General features: G+C 37.6%; 1 protein-coding gene across 1 annotated transcript in view; it reads right to left on the bottom strand.

The window, feature by feature from the left end:
• The window catches only part of sxc (O-linked N-acetylglucosamine (GlcNAc) transferase sxc), a 211,300-nt gene extending 184,772 nt beyond the window's left edge, over positions 1 to 26,528 (bottom strand). Inside the window, exon 1 of the mRNA XM_090369293.1 lies at positions 26,303 to 26,528. Within this exon, the coding sequence (XP_090225419.1) occupies positions 26,303 to 26,330 (28 nt within the window). The 5' untranslated portion in view covers positions 26,331 to 26,528. The remainder of the gene's footprint in view (positions 1 to 26,302) is intronic.
• Between the last annotated feature and the right edge of the window lie 1,170 nt (positions 26,529 to 27,698).

Here is a 27,698-nt window from a genome sequence, read left to right as displayed (position 1 = left end):
GGGTGAAATGGGAGTGGGTTTTTTTTTTTGGCTGATGCTGTATAAGCTTGCTTTCTTGCACCATATGCCTCTACTAATGCTAATTTTCTCAACTGTATTGTCACTGGAGATGAGTGTTAGGTGTTTCAGTGTATAACCCACAGACGAAGCATCAGAGCATGCAGTGGACTGCATCGCTTCCCCTGTGGGTCATTCATACTGTCATTGTTCATACTGTCATTCCTGCTTTTCAACAAACAGGGTGTCATTCACAATGAATCTGTACCTAAAGTCAATGCTGCTTTCTATATACAGGTGTTTCAAAGGCTCTTGAAGTGCATTTCCAAGGTGAGGCCACAATTTCGAGAGAAAGGCCACTCTTTCTTGTTGCACAATGCCCTCGCCCATTCCACATTTGTTATGAAGACATTTGGAATGAACAGAGAACATTATTCTGTACAACGGCACAAAAATTGTACAGAATAACCATCCGCCCTACTCTTCCGACCTAGCACCAGCAGACTTATTCCTCTTTCCCAAGGAGGAAACTGCCCTCAAGGGAAAGATTTCAGGATGTTGAGGACATTAAGAAAGATAACCACAGCAAAGAACCTTACCTCTTTGTATGTGTTTGCTGATGCTTTTAAGAAAGGCAGAATTGTGCAATACCTACATTTAATCAGGTAGTGATTACTTTGAATCAAAATAAAACCATTTTTGAGCTTCTTCACTTTGTGTTCTTTTTATTGCACTAGTCCAGAAACTTTTTGCCACAGATTGCACCCTGGGCACCATATAACTTTGCTATTCCTCTGCTTGGGATAGTATTGTATCAAATGTTATAACTACTTCAAGAAGAGTGGCTCTGGGGAGAATATCATCAAAAAAAACAGTCCAGTAAACAAATGTAATAGCAACATTGAGAGAAAGAGGGCTTCTGAAGAAGCATATAGATTTTGCTAACAAATATGAGGAGTGTAAGGTGAACAATAATGAATTTGCTACCACATTAATACCAAAAGTGCTGCCAATCACTAAGCAAAACAAAGTGTTTGTTGCCAGTAATGTTGTTTCGTTTGGTGTTCCGAAGCTTCCTTTGAGCATAACTGAGACTGTTAGTTCTGCAGTAAACACTGACACAGAAATAACTTTTATTTGAGCAGTCTGTACTGTAGTTAAGAATCCATATAAGACAAAAAGTGTAAAAACAAAATCAGACTAAGATTAAATTAATTGGTTTGTATGTTTCCTTTCTTTGTAATTTGATACTAGTTACACATTTTTTGCTTCAATTGTTTTTTTTTTTCTCTCTCATAAATAAAATTAAATCTAAAAATGTGTATCATTCTTATAAGTAGACAAGGCTTTTGTTATACTGTAGTTTTTATTTACTATTTTATTTTTGTTATTATTTCGATTATTTCTTATTATTTACAAATATATATACAGTGAAACTTCCCTTTAACGGACAGCCATGGGGAATGAAAATCTGTCCGTTAGAGAGAAGTGTCCGCTAACAAGAAGTCTGAGGGAGAAAAAAAAAAAGAATGAAAGAAAAATCGTTAAACGTTTAACGTAAAATTAAATTAAAATATATACAGATTTTGAACAATACTTTTGTAAATAATATATATACAATTGTGCTATGCATATTATGACTTTATCTTAAGAAAAATACATACAGTAATCACTTATTTTCTTCTGCACCTTCTTCCGGCTGATAATTTTGTTTTAAACATTTGTTTGGAGTGAAGAAACCATCGAAAGTCCTTCAGTATCTTCTTCAGCGGCGAAAAACATTTTTAAACGATTGATTTGTATGAGTGCTTCTTCTATTTTCATCGGTGGTTCGTCTTTAATATGTTCTTCAACAGAATGACCTCCTTCCATTTCTTCATCCTCATGAGGAACTTCTTGAAAAATATTGATGATAATGTCGTTGATATCTAGAGCACCATCTTCTGTAGTGAGGTTCGAGTCTATATCTTTGTAGCCAGGGTCACTTGTAGCTGAAGTATCATACATTATCAATAGATGTTGAAGTTTTTGTTCTTCTTGGTGCTCCACATTGCTGTTCACAACTTCAATTTTTGCGTTTGAGAAGCCAGACTTGACAAAACAGTTCACGACAGTTTGTTTTCTAATTGCGTTTACTGAAGAGGAAATCCATTGAATCGCATCTAGGATGCTGATTTTCTTTGCAAGGTCACTCGCACATGTTACATCATTCATGTTTGCAATGAGTTGTCTTAAAACACGTTTTCTGTAGTGAAGTTTAAAATTTTTTATTATCCCTTGATCCAAGGGCTGACACTCTGCAGATGTGTTTGGTGGCAGAAAAACGATTTGAATGTTGGACAATTCAATGTGCGGGTGAGATGCAGCATTATCCATGAAAAGAATAATTTTTCTGTTTTGACGAATCATGTTTTAGTTAAAGTGACTTATCCATTCGTTCATGATATCTCGTGTCATCCACGCTTTTTTATTAGACTTCCAGTCAATGTTCAAAAGATTCAACTTTATGCCCTCGAAACAAGGGTTTTGTGGTTTTCCTATAACAAGAGGTTGTTCAAAGTCTCCCAGCATATTTGTACACAATAGTACAGTCAAGCGTTCCTTAGAAATTTTTCCGCCTGGCACTTTTCGTTTTTTAGACTCATTGTTTCTTCAGGAAGAGCTTTAAAAAACAACCCTGTTTCGTCACAGTTGTAAATATCCTTAGCTTCAAAATCACAACATAAATCTTCCAATTTGACGGTCCACTCTGTTACAACCCAAGTATCAACAGATCCACCTTCACCACTTACGGTTTTCCAAGAAATTTTATGCCGAGTTTTGAACTTGTCTAGCCATCCCAAAGAAGCTTTGAACTCATTTACTCCCATAGATTTCGCAACCTCCAAAGCCTTTTCCCTAATAATAGGCCCAATTAATGGGAATTTTTTAACACGTGCGTGACAAAACTACTCATACGTAACATTGTCAATTTGAAGTCCAACAGTTTTCGGGAATGATTTTTGAACCTGATCATTTCCGCGTTGCCAAAATTGTTTGAGCAGTTCATTTTTTTTCTTTAGGATGTCGCTTACCTGCGTCTTCCCGATTTTGAATTTTGCAGCAAGAGTGTGAACACTATTTTTTTGCCGATCATACGCATTAATGAGTTCGACTTTATCTTTTAAAGTTAGATGTTTACGAGAAGACATTTTGTATTTCACAAGACACTGAACAAAACTGAAAACTGAAACTCAAAAGACGAAAGGCGACCAAATTTACCCCGCCCCCTGCAAACACCGAATTCATCAGAAGTTTTACACGTGCCTTAAAAATTCTTGAAAAAGGGTTTAGAACCGCGACGTAAACCTTGATAAAATTCAGAGAATCGGAAATAGAAAATAGATTGAGGCAATATGTGGAAGAAAAGTTCCTAGAAAAAGGGCCGTGAGCTCTCCCGCTGTCTGTTATGGGGAGATCAAATTAAGTGCTAATCTAAACGAAACAGTGCAGATTGCCTGTCCGCGTCCGTTACAGAGAATGTCCGCTAGACAGAAGCTGCAAACACGTTAAAACCAATAGAGGTGAGTTGGGGAATTTGAAAATGTCCGTTGTAGAGAGATGTCCGTTAGGAGAAGTTTCACTGTATATACCAAAAAAAAAAAAAAAAAAGGTTAGTTTTGAAACTTCTGGCAGACTTCATTACTATAAACCTCGTTATTACAAAACACGATTTATATATATGAAAAACCCAAACAACAAAAAGTTATTAGACCTTATAGCAGTTAGTACCTTCTCTTAGTAGTTTAAAGGTTGACAAGGTAAAAGATACATTAGAGAGAGAGAGAGAGAGAGAGAGAGAGAGAGAGAGAGAGAGAGAGAGAGAGAGAGAGAGAGAGAGAGAGAGAGAGAGAGTTAATTCCCTTAAACTTTGTATTAATGAGTTTCTTGATCAGTACAAAATGATAAGTGGAATGGTTCTATTAGATTAACATAAAGGCAATGTAATATATAAAATAAATGAAACTAAAGCAGCAAGAAATTCTGCTTTAGTTTCACTTATCTGCCTTCTCTATACCATTCCATATACCTTTCACCCACATGTGGTGAAATGATACAGACTATAAGCTGTGCATTTCTTATTCCAACAACATTTCGAGGAGTGGAATTATAGCACAAATGCACTGCAAAATAGCTCAGGAACAACCTTGATCCAAAATGCTCTAATATAACATGCATGTAAACTTGAAGGACATCACATGGAATCATTACTGGGTAGGTTTAATAAAGTCACTTTACCACAAAGTATTTAATTATTTTACTGGAATGAGAGGACAATTATTACAACAGACCCAACATTCCTCTAAGCCTGCATGTAAGTAGGTAGTGATAGATTAGCGTGGTGGTACAAAAGAGTCTGATTGCATAGCTTGGTATCTTCAGCAGTACAGCTTGGTTTCCGTGGTAGAGTTATAAACTTATCCTAACAAGCAGAAGCATTTATTTTATTTGTGATTAGTTCAGTTACAGAATGATAAAAGTAACATTTATATCATCACATTAATAGATGGAAATCATCATTTAAAATATATAGATATATATATTAAATTAAGTGTTCTACTTGCAAAACAAAACTTAGAAAAAAAATTATTTAAGGCAAATTTCTGCACATCTTTTCTACAACTGTCTTTCCTCAATTTGAATTTATGTCCTCTCAGGTGCAAAACCTGAGCAAGAGGAAGGATCCCATCAGCACTGATGCTTGCTCAAACCATTCAAGGCCTTATACACCTCAATCAGATCACCTCGCAGGTGCATAGTCTCCAGATGTAGCAATTTGCAGCAACTAAGCCATTTTGGTAAGAGTAACCCTTTATTCCCCTCACCAATCTCATTACCCTTCTATGTAATTGTTCCAGCATCTCTACATGCTTTCTAAAATGAGGCCTCCAGTCCTGTATGTAGTACTCAAGATGTGGTCTGACCACTGCCTTATCCCTGCTAGCAAAATTCCTGTATATCACTGACAAGACCCCATGAGCTGCTCTGGAAGCCAATCCGCACTGCTCAGTAAACTTCATATCTGACTGCACAATTACCAAGTCTTTTTCATTCTCCACTACCCTGAGTGTAGTGCTACACAGTCGGTACATTACTCTGGGTTACTGCCACCCATATGCAGTATTTTGCATTTTGTCAATGAACTTCAGTTATCACCTCTCAGCTCATCTGCCAAACTTTTCTAGATCCTGTTGCAGTAGCTTACTGTCATTAACAACCCTGCCAACCTTCATATTGCCTGCAAACTTGGATATTTGGGGTTCGAGGGTAGCCTGTGTGGCCGCAGCTATTTTGCAGCTCCTGGAGAAGAGAAGTTTTTTCTGATTTATTTTTTGTTTTATTAGCTTAAATTGGATTGGCATATTTACTTATTTTCTAGAGTAGTTTTATATTCATAGTTACGATACTTAGTTTAAAGTTTAACTTGGTAGAAATTTTGTGGGTATTACTTAGTATCGGTAACGGTATCAAATCCACGTGTTACAAATTGCAGCTCCGTTGAACGAGAGGTTTTTAACCGTATTCAGCCAATTTATTAACCAATTGTTATATCAAATTATTATCTATAAGTAGCTATAGATCTAGTCAGGACCCTTACTTTATTCTAAATTGAGACAGCGAGATTTGGAAGTTAATCAATACTTAAGAGTCCGTAGAAGTACCGCTCGTAATTACCGCCATTGTAACACGATACAGCATATCCAAAATTCGATAGCATTAGCTTTGTATAGTATAGTGCATAATATAATATTGTCAATTAATCAGTAAATCTATTAATCTTGTTAAACTTCATTGTCAATTAAATTGTACTTGTAACTATATATATATATATATATATATATATAACGACTTAGAGTACAAACGTAACAAATAATTAATACATAACTTGATACGGAAGTTATATAAAGGGAACTCGTAGATAACACTCGATACTGAAAAATAAATATAGCTTTATAACTGTGTTAGGATACAAGTTTAAGGTTTTAATTTTGTTCTGAAATTGTAATTTTATTGACATTAAATCGAAATCATGACTCAAACCAGAGCAGCAAAGCAAAAGGCTCAAGCTAATGGGAGTGCTGTGGCTCAGGGGAGAACTGAGGGGGGCAGTTGCCCTCTGAATCACAGCCTTTTAAGATGCACTGTTTGCTTGATGTTTGCGGAGCATTCGGGTATGGGACATGATACTGCCATGGGGGATGTCTTTGTGTGTGCACGATGCAAGGAGTGCAAGGAAATTAGGCGACAACTCAGCGTTGTTATGGGCCTATATGAGACCTTGAAGGACAGGGTAGATGCCCTCAAAGGAAATAAATTGAGGGGCCAATCAAGCTCTCAGCTGCCCACATCAACGCCAGAGATTGCACTTGGTCATCTTGCACCACAGAGGCAGCCCCCAAGGCAGAATGCGCCGGTCCCACAGGAACTAGTAGTTGTTGGTGACTCTATTGTCAGGGAAACGGGGAACATGCTTTGTAAAAAGGATAGGTGGAAGAGGACCAGGGTATGTCTGCCAGGGGCAAAGGTTGATGACGTTGTAGAGCGGATATCATCTTTTAAGGACACAAAAGGTGATATAGTTGTACACGTTGGCACTAATGATATTAAGAGTAGGAGACAAGCGGAATTACTTAACAAGTACAGGTCACTGTTGAAAAAAAGCCGTGAAGTAGGGTTGAATTTGAAAGTGTCTGCAATTCTGCCCAGACACGATAGGAGGGAGTATATGATGAGAGCCTTGTCGATCAATTCGGCCCTGGAAAGATTGTGCAAGGCTCAAGGTGTAGAATTTTTTTCAGCCTGGACTGTACTTGTTAACAGGAGAGATTGCTTCTACAGGGATGGTATACACTTAAATAGAAAGGGTGCAAGAATATTTGCTGATGCTATCAAGGCAGTGTTAGGCGGGTGGGAAAACTGCTAGCTTGGGGGGAGACAAAGACAAAAAGATTAACAGTAGCCACTGGCAGAGGTGAAAGAGATACTTGCACTGCTTCTATTGGAATGAGCAGAAGCCTGAAAAACAATATGCAGGATATTTCAGAGACTGCTGGAAGTCATTGCGGTACAAATAAACACATGGGTTGTGTTAGGGTAGCTAAGAATAGAAACAGGTGCATGTATACTTGCGTGTACCCAATGCTAGGAGTTTAGTAAATAAATTTGATGAATTTGAGGTTTTGCTCAAAACATCAAAGGCAGATATTGTTGGGATATCAGAGACATGGTCACACAGATATAAGGAATGCAGAACTGGAATTTGGGGAGTACAACGTCTACAGAAAGGATAGACAGGATAGGAAGGGAGGAGGGGTTATGCTATTAGTTAAAAAACACATAAAATCGAAGGAAGTGAAGCCAGTCGACATCAATGGAGAGGGCAGTGTCGAGTCAGTTTGGTGACAAGCATGGGTAAATCAAAATTGAGTAGGAGTGTGCTATAGGCCTAATGACTCTGATGAGTACAATAAGATACTGTACAGGGAAATAGAATGGGCCAGTAAATCAGAGAGTCTTATATTGGGGGATTTTAATTTCCCAGATATTGACTGGAATTTGTGGGTTGGTCACTCACACTAGCAAGGCTTTTGTGGATTTATTGAATGATTGTTTTCTACACCAGCATGTTCGGGAGGCAACCAGAGGGAGTAATACTCTTGATCTCATTATCAGTGGTGATTCTTCATGCATTAAGAATCTGCAGATAAAGAAACCACTAGGTGGCAGTGATCACAGTGTGCTGAAGTGGGATTTACTCAAGGAGGTAACTACCAGAGGAAAAGGAAGGGTTTTTGCTATCGTAAAGGCGACTATGATGGGCTGAGACAGTATTTAAAAATTCTATACAGTGGGACCAACTGATGATGTTACCAACAGCAAATTCAAAATGGGAAGCATTCAAGGAACTAATCTTGGAAGCTAACAGGCTTCACATACCAACCAAGAAATATTGTTCAAGGTTCAGGCCTAAATGGTTGTCAGATGAACTAATGAGACATATGGCAGAGAAGAAAAATGCATGGGATACATACAAATTAATGGGTGACATGAAAGCCTATGATAGATATAAGTTGGTCAGTAACCAAGTCACAAAGGAGATTAGGTAGGCAAAGGCAGATTATGAGAAATCCTTGGCAAAGGATGCAAAGAAAAACAGAAAAGAGTTCTTTACCTATTTAAACTCAAGAAGGAAAGGGATGAATCAGATTGGTCCACTGGATGTTGATGGTTCAACAGTTGAGGATCGTGCTCAGGTGGCTAACAATCTAAACAAGTATTTTGCATCTACATTCACACATGAGGGGTTATTCAGGAAGGGGAATGTCGTAGGTGAAGTAAACATTGGCAATGAGCTAGATGATTTTCTAATAACTGAGAGGAAAGTGGAGGAGAAATTGTTGAGTATAAACATAAAAAAGGCACCCGGGGTGGATGGGATCTATCCAGTTATATTAAAGGAGGCAGCAAAGGAAGTAAGCAAACCCTTAGCCATAATTATGAGAGCTTCTTTGAACTCAGGGGAGATACCCATAGACTGGAGATGTGCAAATGTAACCCCAATTCACAAAGGAGGATCAAAGGCTGACACAAGTAATTATAGACCTGTTAGTTTAACTTCGGTTCCAGGAAAATTAATGGAGGCACTGGTTAAAGAAGCACTACAGGATCATCTGGACAAGAATTCAGTTATAGCTCAGACACAGCATGGTTTTGTTAAAGGCAGGTCTTGTCTGAGCAATTTGATTGGATACTATGATGTAGTCACAAAAGAACTGGATGCAGGGTATAACTCTGATATTATATATTTTAATCTTAGAAAGGCATTTGATACTGTTGCGCATGGAAGACTGCTGCACAAATTGGAGCAGTGTGGCATTGGAGGCAAATTGCTGCTATGGATAAAGGGATGGTTGAGTGGCAGAAGACAGAGTGGTAATCAATGGGCACTGCTCAACGTGGACTAATGTTATTAGTGGAGTTCCTCAGGGTTCAGTGTTGGGTCCATTGTTGTTTTCTGTATTTATTAATGATACAGATGATGGTATATCAAGCTTAATGTCCAAGTTTGCAGACGATACAAAGGTTGGCAGGGTTGTTAAGGACACTACTGATGCTATGCTGCTGCAACAGGATCTGGAAAGGTTGAGCAGATGGGCTGAGAGGTGGCAAATGAAGTTTAACATTGACAAATGTAAAGTATTACATATGGGAAACAGTAACCACAGATCAACGTATCAACTCTGTGGTACTACGCTGACAGTGGTAGAGAATGAAAAGGACCTGGGGGTAATTGTGCAGGCAGATATGAAGTTCTCTGAGCAGTGCAGACGAGCTGCAAGAGTAGCTCATGGTGTCTTGTCAATGATATACAGGAATTTTTCTAGCAGGGATAGGGATGTGATTATTCCCTTGTATAAGGCATTGGTCAGGCCACACCTTGAGTACTGTATACAGGTCTGGAGACCTCATTTCAAGAAGGATGTAGAGCTGCTGGAACGAGTACAGAGGAGGGCAACAAGATTAGTGAATGGAACAAAGGGTTGCTCCTACGAAGAAAGGCTTAAGTTTTGTAAATTACAGAGTCTGGAGACTAGGCATCGGCGAGGTGATCTGATAGTGGTGTATAAGGCTTTGAATGGCTTGAGCATGCTCAATGCCGATGGGATTCTTCCTCTTGCTCAGAATAATCACCTTAGAGGGCATAAATTCAAATTGAGGAAGGACGTATGTCGGATAGATGTGCGGAAATTTGCCTTTAGCCAGCGGGCAGTTGGTTTGTGGAATAGACTTCCATCACTTGTTGTTGAAGTTGATAGCCTAAACAAATTTAAGGCTCAGCTGGACAGGTATTTCGAACGAACGGAGGGGTGAAATGGGAGTAGTGGTTGTGCTTTTTTCTTTTTTTTTTTTGGCTGATGCTGAATAAGCTTGCTTTCTTGCATCATATGCCTCTACTAATGCTAATGAAGCCTGATATACCTTCATCTATATCATTGATAAATACAGAAAACATGGGGACCCAATAGCAAACCCTTGGGACTCCACTAATAACATTAGTCCACGAAGAGCAGTATCCAATGATTCTCCCACTCCACCATCCTTTTATTCATTGTAGCAACTTGCCCATAACTATACTGCTCCAATTTGTATAGCAGTCTTCCATGTGCAACAGTATCAAAAGCTTTCCTGAAATCCTGATATCATACAGTATATGATATCAAAATTATTTTTGCATCCAATTCCTTTTTGACATCACATCAGTATCCAAACAAATTGGTCAGATAAGACTTCCCCTTAACAAACCCATGCTGTCTGAATTATTACTGCAGTTTTGTCTAGATGATCCTGCAATGCTTCTTTAACCAGCAACTCCGTTATTTTCCCCAGAATAGAAGTTAAACTAACAGGTCTGAAATTACCCGTGTGACCCTTTGATCCGCTTTGTGAATTGGGGATACATTTCCACATCTCCAGTCCGTGGGACCTCTCCTGAGTTCAAAGATGCTCTCATAATTATGGCTAAAGATGTGCTTAGTTTTTTAGCCACCACCTTTAATATAACTGGATAGATCCCGTTCACTCCAGGTGCCTTTCTGATGTTTAACTTCAACAAACAAAGTTGAAGTTAAACTTCATTTGGATCCCTGTTAGAGTTTGATAAATTTCTGGCCTCCACTTCCCTACAGAATTCCTCACATCCTCCTCTGGTCTTCACCTCCCTACAGATGCAAAATACTCATTCAGTTTGTCAACTACCTGAGGAGGATCATCATCAGTCAAACCATCGATAAAGTGGACCAATCTGAGTCATCCCCTTCTTTCTAGAGTTTACATAAGTAAAGAAGTCTGTGCTGTTTTTCTTAGCATCCTTTGCCAAAGATTTCTCATAATCTGCCTTTGCTTACATAACCTTCTTTGTGACTTGATTACAGACTAACTTCTGTCTATCATAGCCTTCTGTGTCTTCTGATAATTTATATGCATCCCATGAATTTTTCTTCTCTGCCAGAAGTCTCAATAGTTCATCTGACATCTATATAGGCCTAAACCTTGAACAGTATATCTTAGTTGGTATGAAAATTACCAAAAAATCTCTGAGAAGACAGATTTGTTCTGAAGGGTACGTTGTCTTCTACGAGACCACCTGTTGTGCGAATAAATGTAAAATCAATGAAGAACATCAAAACCATAAAATATCTAGGAATATTCTCTTTGAGGAGAGGTTTACCTCCTCCAAACAGTCTATATAAAAAGATTAAGAAGTTCCTTGCTAGGATTATTCGGATACCCATTGAAGTAGATATCCCATTGGATATCTCCTTCCCCTTTGAACAGTGATTTTGTTGATATCAGTGATACTGATACAGGACTGCCAATGCAGCCAAGTTGGGCCTTGGTAATACTGGATATTATTATTTTTTATTCAATTCTTACCCCCACCCCACCCCACGTTTTAACATGCACACAAACCAAGTTTCTTTACCCGGAAAACAAAGAATCAGCCTAAAGATTCCACCTGCTGATGGCAGGGATGGAGAACCAGAAATCAGGTTTCTTGATTGTTAAAAATTATCCTGGTTTCAAAGTAACCATTCGAACAAAAAACCCCACATACATGACTGGTTTGGCAGAGGTGCTCAACCTGAAAGGCTTTAATTCAGCATATAGCAACATCTAGAGACTAGGCACCTGCAAGGAAATCTGACTGAAAGTGAAGACAAAGGTTTGGCAAACAGATACTTTTCTGTGGTGAGAGGAACCTAAGAAGACCCATAAAGGGTCTGAGTAAAATGAATGAGGGAGGTATATTTTAACAGGAACCACAAGACAAAATCTATAAGAGGACAACAGAAGGGACAGATATTGTGGAGTTGACCTTTAGGCAGAGTGTTGTAGATCAAAAGTTACCCCCCCCACAAAGCTGGCTAAGGCAACAAGTTTGGTACAGTTCAAGAATTGAATTATCACTTTTTTTTGCCATACAAGTGCTCTCTCCTACTTATGAATGGGTAAGGTTCCAATATGCTGTTTGGCAGTCAAAGTAGAAATCACATTTTTTATTTTAAATTATGTTGTTTTACATTAAATAAGCATGAGTAATTTATCAGTAATCAATCATCGCTGGAAGAAATGTAGAAAGGTGAGGAAGCCACTTCTTCAAAAGTTGGCCCATTAACACCTAAAGATGCTGATGGTATTGGATCTACATCTTCCTGTTTATTATCGGTTCTCTTGAAATAAGGAATCCAGTGAAGTTTGCATTGAGGCCTTTTCATCATAAATAACTTTGTAACAAGACATTGCTTCATGTATGTTTGGATCCTGGGACTTAACTGTTTCGGTGTTACTGCATTATCACCTTAGATAATATTTCTTGAAAGATGCAATAACCCCTTGGTCCACTGGGTGAAGTAACAAAGTGGCGTTTGGAGGCAAGTAGATTACCTATACGTTAGGATGAAAATTATCCAGATCTTGGGATGCCCGAGGGCATTATCAAGCAAAAGGAGAATGTTAAAAGGCAGCTTGTTCTGGTTGCAATTTTTTTTTAACCTTGGAAATGAAATGGTGGGAAAAAATCTTTAAACGAAGCAATTGTAATCCAGGCTTTGGTGTTAGTTTTCCAAATTACATATAGTGTAGCTTTATGTTATGTTTTTTAAAAACCCTTGGAACAATAAACTAATAGGGGTTTGAGTTTGAATCTCCTGAAATACTTCCATCAAATAAGAGAGTGATTCAATCTTTTGAAGCCTAAAAACCAGGCATACTCTCCTCCTCCTTTCATCTAGCATCATCTTCCAAAATAAACATGTTTCATCTTCATTAAAAATTTGTTGAGATAGATGGCCCTTTTCCTTGTTAATTAGCATTAGCATTAGTAGAGGCATTTGATGCAAGAAAGCAAGCTTATGCAGCATCAGCCAAAAAAAAAAAAAACCACTTCCACTTCACCCCTCTGTTCGTTCAAAATACCTGTCCAGCTGAGCCTTAAACTTATTTAGGCTATCAACCTCCACCACAAGGGATGGAAGTCTGTTCCACCAACCAACCACCAGCTGGCTAAAGGCAAATTTCCGCACGTCTATCCTACATCTGTCTTTCCTCAATTTGAATTTATGCCCTCTCAGGTGATTATTCTGAGCTAGAGGAAGAATCCCATCAGCATTGAGCATGCTTAAACCATTCAAGGCTTTATACACCTCTATCAGATCACCTCGCTGGTGCCTAGTCTCCAGACACTGTAATTTGCAAAACTTAAGCCTTTCTTCGTAAGAGCACCCCTTTGTTCCATTCACTAATCTTGTTGCCCTTCTCTGTACTCGTTCCAGCAGCTCTACATCCTTCTTGAAATGAGGTCTCCAGACCTGTATACAGTACTCTAGGTGTGGCCTGACCATCGCCTTATACAATGGAATAATCACCTCCTTATCCCTGCTGGAAAAATTCCTGTATATCATTGACAATACTCCATGAGCTACTCTTGCAGCCCGTCTGCACTGCTCAGAGAACTTCATATCTGCCTGCACAACCACCCCCAAGTCCCTTTCATTCTCTACCACTGTCAGTGTTGTACCATAGAGTTGATATGTTGCTCTGGGGTTGCTGTTTCCCATGTGTAGTACTTCACATTTGTCAATGTTAAACTTCATTTGCCACCTCTCAGCCCATCTGCTCAACCTTTCCAGATCCTGTTGCAGAAGCATAGTGTCAGTAGTGTCCTTGACAACCCTGCCAACCTTTGTATCGTCTGCAAACTTGGACATTAATCCCGATATACCATCATCAATATCATTTATAAATACAGAAAACAATAATGGACCCAACACTGAGCCCTGAGGGACTCCACTAATAACATCAGTCCACGATGAGCAGTGTCCATTGATTACCACTCTGTCTTCTCCCCCTCAACCACCCCTTTATCCATAGCAGCAATTTGCCTCCAATGTCACACTGCTCCAATTTGTGTAGCAGTCTTGCATGTGCAACAGTATCAAAAGCCTTTCTAAGATCCAAGTATATAATATCAAAGTTATTCCCTGCATCCAGTTCTTTTGTGACTGCATCATAGTATCCAATCAAGTTGGTCAGGCAAGACTTCCCCTTAACAAAACCATGCTGTGTCTGAGCTATAACTGAAGTCTTGTCTAAATGATCCTGCAGTGCGTCTTTAACCAGTGCCTCCATTAATTTTCCTGAAACAGAAGTCAAGCTCACAGGTCTATAATTACTTGTGTCAGCCTTTGATCCCCTTTGTGAATTGGGGTCACATTTGCACATTTCCAGTCTATGGGTACCTCCCCTGAGTCCAAGAAAGCTCTCATAATTATGGCTAAGGGTTTGCTTACTTCCTTTGCTGCCTCCTTTAATATAACTGGATAGATCCCATCCACCCCGGGTGCCTTTCTTGTGTTTATCTTCAACAGTTTCTCCTCCACTTTACTCCCAGTTATTTCAAGATTCTGTAACTTACTGCTAGAGTTGAATACACCTCTGGCATTCCCCTCGCTGAATAACTCCTCATGTGTGAATGTTGATGCAAAATATTCATTTAGTTTGTTAGCCACCTGAGCAGGATCATCAACACTTGACCCATCAATATCAAGTGGACCAATCTGATTCATCCCTTTCCTTCTAGAGTTTACATAAGTAAAGAACTCTTTGCTGTTTTTCTTTGCATCCCTTGCCAAGGATTTCTCGTAATCTGCCTTCGCCTGCCTAACCTCCTTTGTAACTTGGTTGCATATCAACTTGTATCTATCATAGGCTTCTGTGTCATGTGTTAATTTGTAAGTATCCCATGCATTTTTCTTCTCTGCCATATGCCTCATTAGTTCATCTGACATCCATTTTGGCCTAAACCTTGAACAATATTTCTTAGTTGGTATGTAAAGCCTAGTAGCTTCCAAGATAAGTTCTTTGAATGCTTCCCATTTTCAATTTGCTGTTGGTAACATCATCAGTTGGTCCCACTGAATAGAATTTAAATACTGTCTCAGTCCATCGTAGTCGCCTTTACGGAAGCAATAACCCTTCCCTTTACCCCTAATGGTAGTTACCTCTTTGAGTAAATCCCACTTCAGCACACTGTGATCACTGCCACCTAGTGGTTCATTTATCTGCAGATTCTTAATGCATGAAGAATCACTGCTGATAATCAAATCAAGAGTATTACTCCCTCTAGTTGCCTCCCGAACATGCTGATGTAGAAAACAATCATCCAATAAATCCACAAAAGCCCTGCTAGTGTGTGAGTATCCAGCCCCCAAATTCCAGTCAATATCTGGGAAATTAAAATCTCCCATTATAAGACACTCTGATTTACTGGCCCACTCTATTTCCCTGTACAGTTCCTTATTATACTCATCAGAGTCATTAGGCCTATAGCACACTCCTACTCTCAATTTTGATCTCCCAATGTTTATGTCACACCAAACTGACTCCACACTGCACTGTCCAGCGATGTCGACTGGCTTCACTTCCTTGGTTTTTATGTGTTTCTTAACTAATAGCATAACACCTCCCCCCTTCCTATCCTGTCTATCCTTTCTGTAGACGTTGTACTCCCCAAATTGCAGTTCCGCATCCCTTATATCTGTGTGACACCACGTCTCTGATATCCCAACAATATCTGCCTTCGATGTTTTGAGCAATACCTCAAATTCAAATTTATTTACTAAACTCCTAGCATTGGTGTACACGCAAGTATACCTGCACCTGTTTCTATTCTTAGCTACCCTAACACAACCCATGTGTTTACTTGTACCACAATGGCTCCCAGCAGTCTCTGAAATACCATGCATCTTGTTTTTCAGGCTTCTGCTCATTCTAATAGAAGCAGTGCAAGAATCTCTTTCACCTCTGCCAGTGGCTACTGTCAATCTATTGGTTTTTGTCTCCCCCCAAGCTAGCAGTTTTCCGACCCACCTAACACTGCCTCGATAGCATCAGCAAATATTCTTGCACCCTTTCTATTTAAGTGTATCCCATCCCTGTAGAAGCAATCTCTCCTGTTAACAAGTACAGTCCAGGCTGAAAAAAATTCTACCCCTTGAGCCTTGCACAATCTTTCCAGGGCCGAATTGATCGACAAGGCTCTCATCATATACTCCCTCCTATCGTGTCTGGGCAGAATTGCAGACACTTTCAAATTCAACCCTAATTCTCGGCTTTTGTTCAACAGTGACCTGTACTTGTTAAGTAATTCTGCCGGTCTCCTACTCTTAATATTATTAGTGCCAACGTGTACAACTATATCACCTTTTGTGCCCTTAAAAGATGATATTCGCTCTACAACGTCATCAACCTTTGCCCCTGGCAGACATACCCTGGTCCTGTTCCACCTATCTTTTTTACAAAGCATGTTCCCTAATCTCCACAAGTATCGCAGAAAATTCTTTTGCAGCCATGGTATCTGCACTAGCCACCTTGCCACTCACTTAGATCTTAAGATTTGAATGAATTTTGAATTTTTGAAATGATCTATGGCTTGCAGTAAATGTTTCATCACAAACGTTGCCTTGCTTGGCCTGCAAGTCTTTGAATGAACTCAGGCTTTCCTTGAATTAGGCTTAGACTAATAGGCATTCAACGTTGATTCTGATCCTCTAGCCACATAACCAAAAGCTTTTCCAGTTTCATCTGCTTCTTACTAATGATTGTTGATAACTTTATGTTCCAAGATTCATTCTTTGTCCTTCACAATCATTGCCATCGTTGATCAATTCATGCCATACATACATGCAATGTCTGTCATTTTCTCACCACCTTCACATTTCTTTATTTACTTTCTTTCCCATCATGATTATACATTTCTTACTCTTGCATTTATCAGACATGATATGGGTTCATATTGTTAAAATAAAAAATAACTGCAAACAATTCCAATTACATATATGTCAAATGTGATATGCAGTAAACTAATAAACTAACAAACAGCTTTGTCCATATCTCTGAAATTTCCTAAGGAGGGAATACTGTAGTGATTAGTACAAATGATTTTTTTGTTTTCGCAGATGCAGAAAAAGCCCGTTTCCTTGCTCATCCTAATACATTTAAGATATATTCCAATTCATGAATGGTAATGGTGAGCAGCCCAGTCCAGAAAGAAGTTAAGATGGGCAAGGAACCAAAAAAGCACCACCAAAAATGAAAATATCACAATGGGAACAAACTACACAACAGATAGTACTTTGGATAAACAAAGGTGCAAGCCAAATGCTAAGCTAGGTACAATAAAGTAGTGCAGACAAAAAGCAAATATCATTCCCCCACTTCATTTAGACTTGGCCCATGGGGAATACATTACCCTGAAAGTCACTGTCAATCAATAACAATATCATTATGCAAAAAAAGGTTTACTAAAATTAATATTCCCAAAATGATATAAAAGAAAAAGTTAAAAACATACAAAAAAGAAAAACACACAAAAGTTAGTCTTCAAATGAAAGCAACAAAAACCTATTTGACATCATCACCACCTTGCCAATATTAAACCTTATTTTTTATTTATTTTTATTTATTTTTTTTTTTTTTTTCATTTTAAAAGCCCAATAAGCCAGAAATGTCAGTAGTACAGAACAGGCTTCTAGGAAAGCTCACAAGGTTTTTCAATGACAAACAGGAATTTTGCCAGCAGGGATAAGGAGACGGTTATACCACAGTATATGACAACAATAAGGTCATACCTAAGTACAGCATACAGATCTGGAAACCTCATTTTAGGAGGGATATGGATCTAATGGAATAGGTGCAAAGAAAAGCAACGAGATTACTGAGAGGAACAAAAGAGTGCTCACATCAAGATATGATTCAGTTCTGCAAACTGTAATGTCTGGACACCAGGTGCCTGGTTTCCAGATATTACATGAGATATGACAGTTGTAGTAGTAGCGTTTTAGGAACACCAGTGACTAAGACCATATTGCTCTGTATATACTGTCTATAAATTGGGTGTGTTCTGTGGTTGATTTCGTTTGCTGGATAAAAAACCCAAGTTTCGGGGAGGGAAAAACCATGTTACCCTCACCTGAGACCAACTAACTCGCCAACATTGTGAAAAAGGCCGATAAAAATTTCTCATGTCATTGACAGAACTCTGGTTTTTTCTACCCGGTGTGGGAAGGACAGCGATTCTATCAACTGTGTTACACATGAGGGCTGAGGTATGACAGCTATTTAAAGGTTTTCAATGGATGAAGTAATGATGGCATCCTTCCTCTTGCTCAGATAACACAATAGAAAAATTGAAATTGAGGCAGCATGTTTGAAGGATAGATGTGTGGAAATTTGCCTTCAGCCATATGCATTTTAGTTGATTGTTGGAGCACTTCCATTCAATGTTGTGGAATTAGGTAGTTTTAATAATTTTAAGGAACAAATCAACAAATTCTGAGAGGAGATAAACAGAACAAAGACACAGAAGTTGACCTTGAACATTTCCACAGTTGTCTGCCAGGTCAAAATTCAACGCATTCATTTTCTTTGCAATAAGACAGGTTTTTATCACCTTGTACTCCTGCAGTTTGCCAGAAAAATGGCAGATAAAAGAATCGAACCAATCAACCTCAAATTTTTAGCAAAACTAAAGAAAACACTAACTGAAAGTTATGAGTTGTTATGCCAAAGAAACAGAAGAGGAGAAAAAGAAGTATGTACTGAACTTAGGAACAAGCCTGAGCTTCTGCAGACCTTTCAGGACCAAGATATCAACGAGGAATACAACTTTCTGAAAGTGATAGAGCCCTGCCTGATGAAGTAGGAAAAAAGAAATCCAAAGAAGAAAATATTAGTCAAGAAACACTTGTTGTTGGTTTGTTGTTTAATGGCACAAGGGCTGCTAAGGCCATACTGTGCCTAGAAACACTTGTTATGATGGTCGGAAGACAACAAATGAAAGGCAAGTTAAACACCGACAAGGACAAAACTGAGTGTACTGAGTTATGCAAAGCCATTAGAAAGAGACTCAGAGAGGACATAAGAAGATTTAACACAAGAAAAGTAAAACAAGCATTAAGAGAAAACAAAGGACTTAAATCAGCAGTCATGAGCAGTAATACAGAAAGACAATTAGCATTAGTAGAGGCATTTGATGCAAGAAAGCAAGCTTATGCAGCATCAGCAATGATACTGAATCTGAAGAATAGTAATGATTTACTTATAAATAGAAGAGAAGCATAATTCAAATAGCAGAAGATTACTATAAAGTAATATGTAAGGAGCAAGGAATGATGCTAGCAGTGGGGAAGAGGGATCACAAATTAGCAACACGTACGACATACCCGATATCCTGCCTGATGAGGTAGAACATGCACTGAAGAAAATGAAGAATCAAAAAACCCCAGATGAAGATTAAGTTACTGTAGAGTTGTTAAAATTAGCAGGAAGAGACATAACACAAAAACTGGTAAGGCTCTTCACAAAATACATTAGGAAAGGCATGATACCTAAGGAATGGAATAATGCAATCATAATTTTGCTGCATAAGAAAGGAACTAAATCAGAAATTGGAAATTATTGACCAATTGGCTTATTTTCCCACATCTACAAGTTGTTCGCAAGGGTCATTACTAACAGATTAGAAAGAATACTTGAGGAAAATCAACCGAAAGAGCAAGCTGGCTTTAGGACAGGATTTTCAATTATGGATCACTTTCATGTAATATCACAGCTAATGGAGAAAGCAAATGAATAAAAAAAAAAAAAAAAAAAAAACACCATTATGCCTGGCATTTATGGATTATGAAAAGGCATTTGACTCCATACAGCATAAGGCAATGTTTTGGGCACTGGAAAGACAAGGCACAGACATCCATTACATTATGATTTTGAGAAAATATATGAGAACACTAACTCCTTAATTAGACTAGAAAATGACTGTAGAAAATTTAAAAAGGAATTCGACAAGGAGAATTACAATACCTCCGAAGTTGCTTACTGCTGCCATTGAAGAAGCTTTCAGAAGATTGGACTGGTCGCAGAAAGCAGTCATTGTGAACCATGATCCCAAAGAATTAGAGTAAAATCTTAATCTGTTATGCAGGGTTAGTAAGGATTTCGGACTAAAGATGAATATGGTTAAAACAAAAGTAATGATGAAAAAGCATGCCACAGGAAGGGATATAATCATTGAAGAAGCAGAAATTGAAAAGGTGGAGTCAAATATGTTTCTTGGACTAGCTGTAATAATGATAAATGGCTGCAAGTCAAGAGAAGAATAAATCTTGGATGGATAGCATTCAGGAAATATAGTCACATACTGAAGAGCAATATCCCAATTTGTCTGAAACTTAAAATAATGAATCAATGTATACTACCCACCATGACTTATGGAAGTGAAACTTGGGCACTCACCAAAAGAAGTGAAACTACACTGCAAACACATATTAGGACTCAGATATGGATTAGGCAGCAAACTCAAGTAAAGGACATTCTTATCAAAACTAAACAATTGAAATGGACTTAGGTAGGACACATAGCTCGAAGACATTATGACAGATAGACTAAGAAAATAACAGAATGGTAACCAAAAGAGCTGAAAGAAAGCTGCTGCCAGTACAACAGAGATGGACACATGAAATTCAAGATTTCGTGAGTAGTAAATGGATGGCCATTGCACAAAACAGAAGGAACTGGAAAGTTGCTGGAGAGGCCTCCATCCTACAGTAGATTGGAAATGGCTGATGATGACAAGTTTGTGGGGAAGAAACCATATCAAGACCTCATGCTTGAATGGCATAAAACATTTTTAGAAGGAAGAGAGAAAAGACTATGAATTACCAGGATATTCGGTATCCCTGAAAATTGAAGAAAATCTGGAATGGGCAAGAACACTGATTAGAAGTTATCTTTGTTTAAGCATTAGAATAGTTGCATCAGAACTCAATATGGACAAAGAAACAGACAAATTAACTGAAAATTTGGGCATGAAAAAAAAAAAAAAAAGTGTGCCAAAATGGTGCTAAAAATTTTGACTAAAGATCAAAGAATAGGAAGACTCCAAGTTTGTGAAGATATTTGGGGGGGGGGGGGGGGGGCACAGACTTCGAGTACTGTAATTACTTGCAGTGAAAGTTGATTGTTCCAATACGATTCAGAAGCTAAAAGACAGTCAATGCAATGGAAGACAAAACAATCCTCTACGCCAAAAAAAGTAAAAATGTTTAAATCAAAAATGAACTATTCTTCTTGTTTTATTTGATATTAAAAAAGGAATTATTGTGGCTTAATATGTCACACCAAATCAGACTGACAATCAAACATACTACATTAAAGTGCTGACAAGGCTGCACGAAAAAATTCAAAATTGTGGAAGGATAGTTGGATGCTCCCTCAAGACAATGCTCCAGTAAATACTAGTTTGCTAGTTTCTAACCAAAAAACAAAATTCCTGTGTATGAACAAGAACCCTACCTTCTAGAACTCCCCTTGTGACTTTTTTGATTCCCTAAACTGAAAAGTGTAATTAAAGGAACCCATTTCCAATCCATTGAAGGTATAAGTGTGAAAAAGGCTTAACAGAAGATTACTTCCAGAAATGTTTCTGTGCTTGGAAGAAAAATGAAACAATATGAGCAACCCAAGGCAATTACTTTGAAGGAGATAACTTGCAAGCTACAAAATATTTCATTATACAGCAATATCTCACTTAGCATGGCTTCAAACAGCGCGGGTTTCACTATAACACGGTTTTCAATTAAGTTTAGGTCAAAAATTTACTGCACATATTAAAATTCATTCAATAGCCTAGACATATACTCTACATATATGCTGCAGTGCCAATGCTATAATCTCACATGCACGTGCCAAAAGCTCCTCAAGCAGTCAGCGGCAATGTGCAACAGTGTTCAGTATTCTTAATTCCATCCTGACGAGACGACGTGATAGCTTTTCATTTCACAATTTATTTTTTACCCCCTTTAAATACAATCGAAAATATATCTGCATCTTGGCCTAGAAATCACTGCCAACAACAACAACAAGCATTCTGTTTGGCAGCATGTTTTGGCCCATTTGGCAAATGATTTCACTGGTTTTGAATTGTAAGTTCAGACAATTGCTGAAGACACTGAAGATTGGAGAAGACTTGGGATTTGAAACTTTGGACAGTGCCAATGAATGTGACTGCATCGACTTACATGCAAATGACTTAGATGATGCAATTCTCCTTGAAATTGATAAGCAAACTGCATATGAAGAAAAGTAAAACAATTCTGAAGTGGATAACAATGAAGTGGCATCAAAAGAATTTTCTCAACAGAGGAATCGGAGAAAGTTTTTTGGGAGGGGGGGAGTTGACATGGCCTGTGAGGCGATTATGAATCGAGATCCGGAGGTTAAACGTAGCATCAAGATAGGGCAAATTTTACAAGATGGGATTCAGTGCTACAAAGATGTGTACGGCAAGAAAAAAAGAAACAACTTCAGACTTTATTATTGAAATACCTAAATAAACAAAGCTTTTTTCTCATCTCTCATTACCTTTTCATTAATAAAATTTTTGCAATATTTTTTATTTCAAATCCTTTTAATTGGCTATCAAGGCAAATTGTTTATAGATTTATTATAATTTGTTTATAGACTATCTCTGGTATGCATTCAATTAAAAACCATTACAATTATACCTCAATCAGCACGGTTTCACATAACACGGAAGTTTCAGTACCAATTATCAGTGCTATGTAGGGTTTTGCTGTATTTATTTAACTGCAAAAGCCTTTTATATCTTGCATCATTTGTCAGTACTACTACTAATACCAATATCTGCCCACGTATGGGGTGTAGCTATTAAATAACAAAAATGTTGCAATAAAATAATGAAATATTTTGTCCAAGTTATCCACTTCAAAATAATTGCCTTGGGCTTGCAAACACTGTTCCATATGTTTCTTCCACACAGAAACATTTCTGGAGGCCATCTGCAAGCCCTTTTAACACTTCAGAGTCGTTTTTTTTTTCTGAATATCTTCAATGGGCTGAAAATGGGTTTTCTCGAGTACACTTTTCAGTTTACAGAAGAGAAAGTCACAAGGGGCTAAGTCTGGCAAGTAGAGTGCACACACACAGGGATTTGTTTTTTGGCCAGAAACCAGCAAACAGAGAGCACATTGTGTGATGGAGAATCAAACCATCCTTCCACAATTCTGGTCTCTCCCTTCAAATTTTTTATGCAGCCTTTTCAGAACTTCAATGTCCAACTGATAGTTGGATTTGGTGGTATAAACTTCAATGTGTGACTGATAGTCATATTCAGCCATAATAATTCCTTTAATATTGAAGAAAACAAGAATGAATTTTCATTTTTGATTTTAACATTCTTGCTTTTTTTTTTTTGATCTGAGGAACTGTTTTGTTTACCATTTCATTGACTGTCTTTTAGTTTCTGGACCATATTGGAACAGCCAACTTTCATTGCACGTAATTATACAAATTTCATTGCATGTAATTACATAATAAAAGGCTGATCTAAATCAACTGTTAGGTTTAAATTGTTATCCAGGTTGTGAAGTTGTTTTTCCAAAACATCTTCGCAAACTTGACATCTTCTCATTCCTTGACCTTCATTCAAAATTTCTGGCACCACCTTGGTGTGCACTTTTCTCATACCTAAATTTTAAGTTAAAATTTGTCTAACTGTTTCTTTGACCATACTGAGTTCTGATATAACCATTTTAATGCTTAAACGATGATCACTTCTAATCAACATCCTTCATCAGTCTACATTTATCAGTTTTCATGGATATCAGATGGCCTGGTCATTCACTGTCTTCCACATTCTCTCAAAAATATTTTAGGCCATTCAAACACGTGAGCTCTCAACAGAGTATCTTCCCCATAAACTTCACGTAACAACTTAACTTTCAACTGGTGTTTTCTTTAGTTTTGTTAAAAATCATTGTTCGATTCTTTTGTCTGACATTTTTCTGGCAAGCTGCAAAAACACAAGGTAATGAAAACCTGTCTCACTGCAAAGCAAATGAGCATGTTGGAACTTAGCAGACAACTAGGGGAAAAGTTCAAGGTCAACTGCAGTGCTTTTGTTTCACAGGTGGTACTTGGTGTGCAGTGGCTGTGTGTGTAGACTCATTATTTACACTCACACCTTGTATTACCAGAAAGTATAAAAGTCTCCTTGGCTGGTTAAAAAAAAAAAAAAAAAAGATGCCTGTAACTGACTGTGAATATCTGCATGTGTTTTAAAATAAATGAACAGACAAAGCTCTGCAACATCCCAAACAACAAACATGGCACGCACAGACATTTTGAACATATGGGAAGCAATAAAGAATGCAAATTGCAAACAGACTCTTGTTGAATATCCATATTTGGATCTGTAATCACATTATCTAATTGCCATAATCATTATACTACAACTAACTGCTATCAATTAATGACCTTAGTTCCATTCTTCTATATTAACATACAAACCTACTTGGCCACTTTCTGTGCCAGCAGTAATTGTTTAATGCAATTTATCTTTCTGTTAAGACACCATCCAGATTACAAACTAATTTTCTTAGTTACTGCCTCCTGCAATATATCTAATGAAGACAATTACTGATTTATCTAGTGTTCTCTTGACAGAATCACAGAAGCTCACACTGCATGCTTTCAGAATGTTCTCCTCTAGGATGGAGGCCAGTGGTTAGCAACCCAGACTCACTACACAAATTTGTCAATCTGGGGAGGGACTTCCAAATTTAATATTTTTTTATTTAAACAAATGATGCTTAAAACTAAAAAGGGGATATTTCTGAAGTTTCCATAATGCATTTCATGAAGAATAAAATGTGATTATATGCTGAGAGTAGCAATGTTTACAAAATAGATATATTGCAATTCACAAGTATAAATATGGAAATCAAGTGCATGAACTCCCAGGGATACCAAGCACTGGTCTAAATGGTAGATGGAACAATTTTATTTTAAAACTAGTTTCAAAATAAAGTTTATTCTTTCAACCTTATTTAGTTGTTGTTGGGCATTTTGTTAAAATAACATCATTGTAAGAATATTATTCTAATTTGTATCATTTTAACTCCCATATATAAACTTCTTTGAATATCCTCCCTCCTCTTTTGTACCTCCATTATTTATGTGGGATGGAGATCGATTGATGGAGAGCACAGCTTTTGTTAAATCGCTAGCTATTTGACTGTTAAAAGCATTATTATATATATCTACGTACAATACAGATTATGGGATGATAATACAATATAAAGTAACTTTGGCCTTAATTCTGGCATACCCAGAATTAAGGCCAAATTTCAGAAATTCCACTATGACAGAATAGGCATCAATCTTCAGGAAAATTTAAAAATGATTCAATGTTATTAACCTTGTAATTCGAGGGTTTAGTGTCAAAAAACGTTAATTACAAAATTGCATTCTTGTTTTGAGGCAACTTTAGTTTTTACTTTATACAAATAATGCATATCACGTTACACAGCTGTATCTCTATAGTACTTTACAAGTTTAGCATGGGCTATAAGCACATTTCCGGTAAACTAAGAAAGTGTCAAATGACTTTTTCTAATTACAAAATGATTTTGTAGTTAACGAATAATGAAACCATATCTTTACCAAGTCTCAATTTTTTTTTTTTTTTTTTTGTACCGCATAGAAGTCTGATATGAGAACAATATTGCTTTGTCATCTTGGAATATGCTTGACCTTAACATTTCATCGTGAAAAAAAAAATTGTATACTGAATCACTTTTACATCTTTCTAACTCAAGTTGCAATACTGTACTACATTAATTTAAATTCGGGTGGCTTCACTAAGAGACCCTCGTATGCGAATTATGCTCTGCGCAATGGAAAAGACATTTTGTTAGGTGACAGTAGATCATTTTGCACAGCATAACGATTAAGAAACTAATGAATTCGTTCACAAAAGTGAACAAATCTTGTTTGTGGCCACATGCGACTTCTCGAAATCTTCAAATCATATAATGAAATCAGACACAGAAGACACGGTCTAGAAGTTTCTGCAAATCCCCCGCGACCATGACCATGCTGGCGACAGACGGCTGGAGCACCTTATAAAGAAGAATCATTAATATCTACTTATAGTACTACAGAATTCTTACTTTGCAACCGTACTAACTGCAAACTTTTTTACACCACTTCATAAATGACAACAAGCACAGACAGAATCACACATAACGTCCAAGCTTTAAATATAAAGCTATATAGCCTTAAAATCAAAATATAAACAATTCTATTATACTGAAGGATAGAGACACGATAATTAATATCATACCTGTCGTTTCAGTTATGATTGCCGCCATGATGTTGAAAAACGGGTGTTACAAAATCCAATAAATTTCTTTTCAAACTACTTCAGATATATACCTAAACAATAACTCAATTCCAATAATTAAGCCCTTTCCTTTGATCTTCTTCCTTCCTCCGCGCATAACGACTCAGCCTGTATGTGTGAACAGTGACATTCGTGTGAGCTTCCGCTACCAAAAAGGAGATCCAAAGAAAAAATACTTTCTAAAATATTCAAAAAAAAACTTTGCTTGTATTACGAAAATTTTCCGCTGCTTTCTAAGTTAATAAATGCACTTTAAGGCTCTCTGAAGGGGAGAAGTTCTATGTACATATAACGCGTACTTTACAGTTGCAGAGGTTGCAGTGCAGCTGCAATACATCCACGTCGGGAGATGACGTCATCAATGCAGGACGCGTACAGAGAGTAGAAAGTCCAAGGATTTCAAGAAGATAATAGGAATAGGTAGACTAAAAAATTAACAAAACGAAGAAACCTGCACAGTTGGCGTCGTCAATACAAATTTCAAAGTCGGGTTACCAGTGATAATTTAAAAAGATATAAAAGATCACCAGAAGCAATTAATGTTAAAATAAGCAGGCGTGAAAAACTTGGGAGATATTATTAACACAAACACAGTAAACAACACACTTTTGAAGACACAAATATGATGGTAAGAATTAAATACAAATGAGAAAAAGGCAATGCACCAATTCATTACGTGTACACTTTAGTGAATTTTTATGAAATTCGTGAACGACGTTCAATTCGCACTTTTCATCAAAAGTAGATTTGATAAACCATTATAGTGAAAGAGAACATTTTACATGAACGTAATAAACTTGCTTGGGGATCATCCCTTCCCCTCCTAGAAAAATAATCAGTGGCGTATCATCATGAGCTCGGACCCTGATATAACGTAATTTATTTGTTTATGAAACTTTCTTTCTTTTGGAGCCCACACAGTAACTAATACTTTAGATATTACACTGTCACAATTCCCACAACTAGAGAAACCTATTTCTTGAGCCTTCGATCTATTTACGTAATAGCACTTCGTATATAGCCAAATAAACGCATTCCATACAAACAGTAAGTAGGGTTTACTTCAAACCCCCACGCACCACCTTAGACCACCTGTAATTAACATAAAACCTTCTGCTTGCACATGAAAATAAAAAGGGGAAGCAAGACAGAAAGACTTTTACCAAAGTCGATATGTAAGGGGGGAATTCAACTCCAGTGTTGGATTCAGCTATTCGGGGACATCCCCCCCCCCGGGTGATCTCCTAACTTGCCTATAGCTTTCATATAGGAGACTACCTAGTAGGGTCATAGACGGGCCACCCTTGCCTGAAATTCCACAATAATGGAACTCTTA

Source organism: Mastigoproctus giganteus, chromosome 3, assembly GCF_048544385.1.
Source record: "Mastigoproctus giganteus isolate SK-2022 chromosome 3, ASM4854438v1, whole genome shotgun sequence".
In the NCBI taxonomy this organism is placed as follows: domain Eukaryota; kingdom Metazoa; phylum Arthropoda; class Arachnida; order Uropygi; family Thelyphonidae; genus Mastigoproctus; species Mastigoproctus giganteus.
Note: the sequence above shows the minus strand (reverse complement) of the source record. Positions and strands in the feature narration are given on the sequence as shown.